The sequence below is a fragment of the Humulus lupulus genome, chromosome 1 (genome assembly GCF_963169125.1).
Source record: "Humulus lupulus chromosome 1, drHumLupu1.1, whole genome shotgun sequence".
Taxonomy (NCBI): Eukaryota; Viridiplantae; Streptophyta; class Magnoliopsida; order Rosales; family Cannabaceae; genus Humulus; species Humulus lupulus.
Window position 1 is genome coordinate 58917133 of NC_084793.1, and position 3191 is coordinate 58920323.

A 3191-nucleotide genomic window follows, 5' to 3' on the forward strand; every position below is an offset into this window, starting at 1 on the left:
AGATTATGAATAAATAATAAGCTAATTGATATAATTTATAACCTTCCTGCTAATAAGTTTTATATAGTATAGAACAAATAAACGACCCACATGAGATTTATTTAGAAATAAGCAACTAAATGATTCCACTGGCCTCCTAACTGAAAGACAACCAACATGGATTCCATTGCATTGCATGTGATTCAAGTCTATTAGTGTTTAAATACGGTATTTATTGCTAATCTTAGTTTTTGTTATCTTGGTTGAGACAATTGTAATCTATATACAGCATGATAGTTAACTTAATTTGAACAACCACTTGGTAAGTTATATTCTCCCCACCATTCCATTATTCTAGAACAAAATTTTACTGAAGTAATTGTAGCAGGTCAATAAGAAATAGCACCAAGTTATTGATTAGACGTCTTGAAGGTTTTGTACTTAATTTACTAATTAATAACTATTTAGTCTACAACAGTTTAAAGATTTAGAGAAAGAAGTGAACAGAGAATATTGAGCAAAAAGATATTTAAATTTACTCCATTTGAAGTAGATATACATATGCAATCATGTACAAATATATAGCATGAAAATAGATATCCGGGACACTAAAATTTTGAATTCCCATAGTGGATAACATGATTTTCTTTTCTAATAGTTAAGGATGTTGAGAAGGGAAACCCTAGTTTTGATTAAACGCCTAAACAGCCGCTCTAGTCTCTCTTCAAAATCTTGAACGCATGACTCGAGACTGTGCAGCTCGTTTTGCACATTCTCAATGTGAGAAGTGTTCTCCGACGACTTGCTGGTTTCATGGTACATGAGACACTGCAACACTTCATCCACCTTTGCAAATTCGTTCACATCGGCTTCTTCTTCCTCACAACTAACTTTTTTCTTGTACACAAGCTTTGAAACCAAAGACCAGCCACTCATCATGGTTTGTGACTTTGGCCCAGAAACAAAGCACAGCAAGGATTCAAACACTGAAAGAGTCACTGCTTCTACTTCTTTCAACACACTAATTAAGGCCATGGTTTCAACACTTTCTTTGTTGGAAGGGTAAGAAGCAGATCTAGCAGCAGCCTTCATGTTCTCCAGGGCCTTACGGATCGCCTTTTTCACCACTTTCCTGGAGGCCGAGTATTTCCTAACCTCACCAACGAGGCCAACTTCAGCCCCTCGCCTTCTGCGCATGATCGATTGAACCTCTCGTGCGCATTCCTTGGTGTGCAGTACAGCATCCTTGGCTGCGCTGCACATATCCAAGATCCTCAAAGATCCTTCCACCAGTTCATCAACCCATTTCTCTTGGCGGCCTTGGACAAAGGCTTGTTGAGTGAGAGGCAGTTGGAACAACTTCTCAACAGAATCATGCAAGTCCTCAAGACCACTTAGTTTCTGGCTTACTGTAGTGGAAGAAGTTGCATCAGCAGCTCCTAACCGGCACAAATGCTCGTCGCATTGCTGCAAGAGAGGGTGTGGTCTGGTGGGAAAGCTGTTAGAGCGAATATGGTACTGAGATTTGGAGGGAGCCATTTTGTTTTCTTTGGCCTTCAAGACTAGAATAATATGTAAATACTTTGGTTCTCAGTTTCTCACTTTTGGCTTGGTTTACCTTGGCCTTGTGCACAACATCTTTATACCATGATCAGATGAGAGGGAGACATGAAGCATCTTACTTGGTCCAAGTATTAATGAAATAGCAACAAGATTCAGATTTGGATCTAACACTATCTGACCGATGTTCATGCAATGTTTCCTGCCAACCAAAGGAACCAACTCATAACCTCATATAATAATCAGAAAAAAATCTCAGAGTATCTTTCTTCACGAGAGGTGGTTATAAAATATGTGTGGACACATACATATGAGTGACCCTTGACATGTTCCTATCGTTAATTATTCAAGGAGAGCGAGTAGTACTGTTGCATTGACGTGTTACTATTCTTATTGATCTAGGAGAGTGTGATCATTATTTCGTGATTATAACGCGTTTGTCTTATCATGAATAGTTATTAGTTGTTGCTACCCGTGTGGGGAGTATTGATTATTCACTAAATATCTAATTTGCAAATTGCTTTGTAAAACAGCCCATGAAGATGATGAAATATGCTTCCTTTTCCAGCATGGCCTGCATGCCTTTCTGGAAGAAAACATGGCTTGCAACCACACGTGTGCATGCATCTAGCTACATTAATTTATTATATATATGAACCGCTCTGCACTAAGGTTCAAAGGAGAGACTTGATGTTTTTAATAAGTTATGATTTTTAGCTTTCTATACAAATTAAATAAACTAAAAAAAAACAATAATGCATATGGAGACATACTTGAGGGTCATCTCTCCCATTTCTGATCTCTTATTAAACAGAATATATATCCAAATTAAAATGACAAGATAATCACAACTAGAACCAAATAATCGAAGTACGAGTGGGATAATTAAAATAAATATATAGAAAATTTGAGGAGATATGCATCTTCCATTAATTGCAAGATTGCTCATGTGAAACACATACCGACTAGCAAATTATTATACAACTTGAACATTTTGATTAATTTGTAATGCGTACATTCACTCACCGATATTTTTAAAACAAGTACACTGAGATTTATTCAATGTATCTAACATAATCCTTTCAATTCATTTCCAAAAAAAAAAACATAATTCTTTCAATTATGTACTACATCGACTAGAAGGCTTTCTAAGATATGTAGCTAGCAAACCATCAACTACCATCATAATGGAAGAAAACATATCCTTCTTGATCTTCAAAGGATTTTCGTAGATCCAACCAATCGAAACCGCAAAATTCAACAAATGCACATGCTATTTATTATTATTATTATATGGCATGCGTGCGAAATAAACTAAAAGCCAGCCATTTGTTTTATCATTTGCACTTCTAATTCTGCATAACCAAGAAACAGGTAAATAACTTCCAAGAAACTGCAGCCATAATTTACTCTGTAATATTTTAAGCAAGAAATATTCAAATATAAGCCCAAAATTTGAATTTTTATGTAAGAAAAACAAAACCTATACTATAATGACCCAACTTATTCTAGACTTTGGACCATTAATAACTACTATACACAGATACTAATTTTAAGAAAACATTCATGTGAAACATTCATAACTTTATAAAAACTGTAAGGCAAATGTTGAAATACATAAAATTCGGTTAGGATATGAGATCCCATTGTTT

The 3191-nt window shown here is 35.5% G+C and overlaps 1 protein-coding gene across 1 annotated transcript; it reads right to left on the reverse strand.

Moving 5' to 3' along the window:
- Nucleotides 1-492: 492 nt before the first annotated feature.
- Nucleotides 493-1697, reverse strand: LOC133834573 (uncharacterized). Its single transcript, XM_062264264.1, has one exon. The coding sequence runs from the start codon at nucleotides 1516-1518 to the stop codon at nucleotides 631-633; it is 888 nt and encodes a 295-aa protein (XP_062120248.1). The 5' UTR covers nucleotides 1519-1697; the 3' UTR covers nucleotides 493-630.
- Between the last annotated feature and the right edge of the window lie 1494 nt (nucleotides 1698-3191).

Bases quoted from the DNA above. Each gene is read 5' to 3' on its own strand.
- LOC133834573 (XM_062264264.1), bottom strand. From the start codon at position 1,518: ATGGCTCCCTCCAAATCTCAGTACCATATTCGCTCTAACAGCTTTCCC.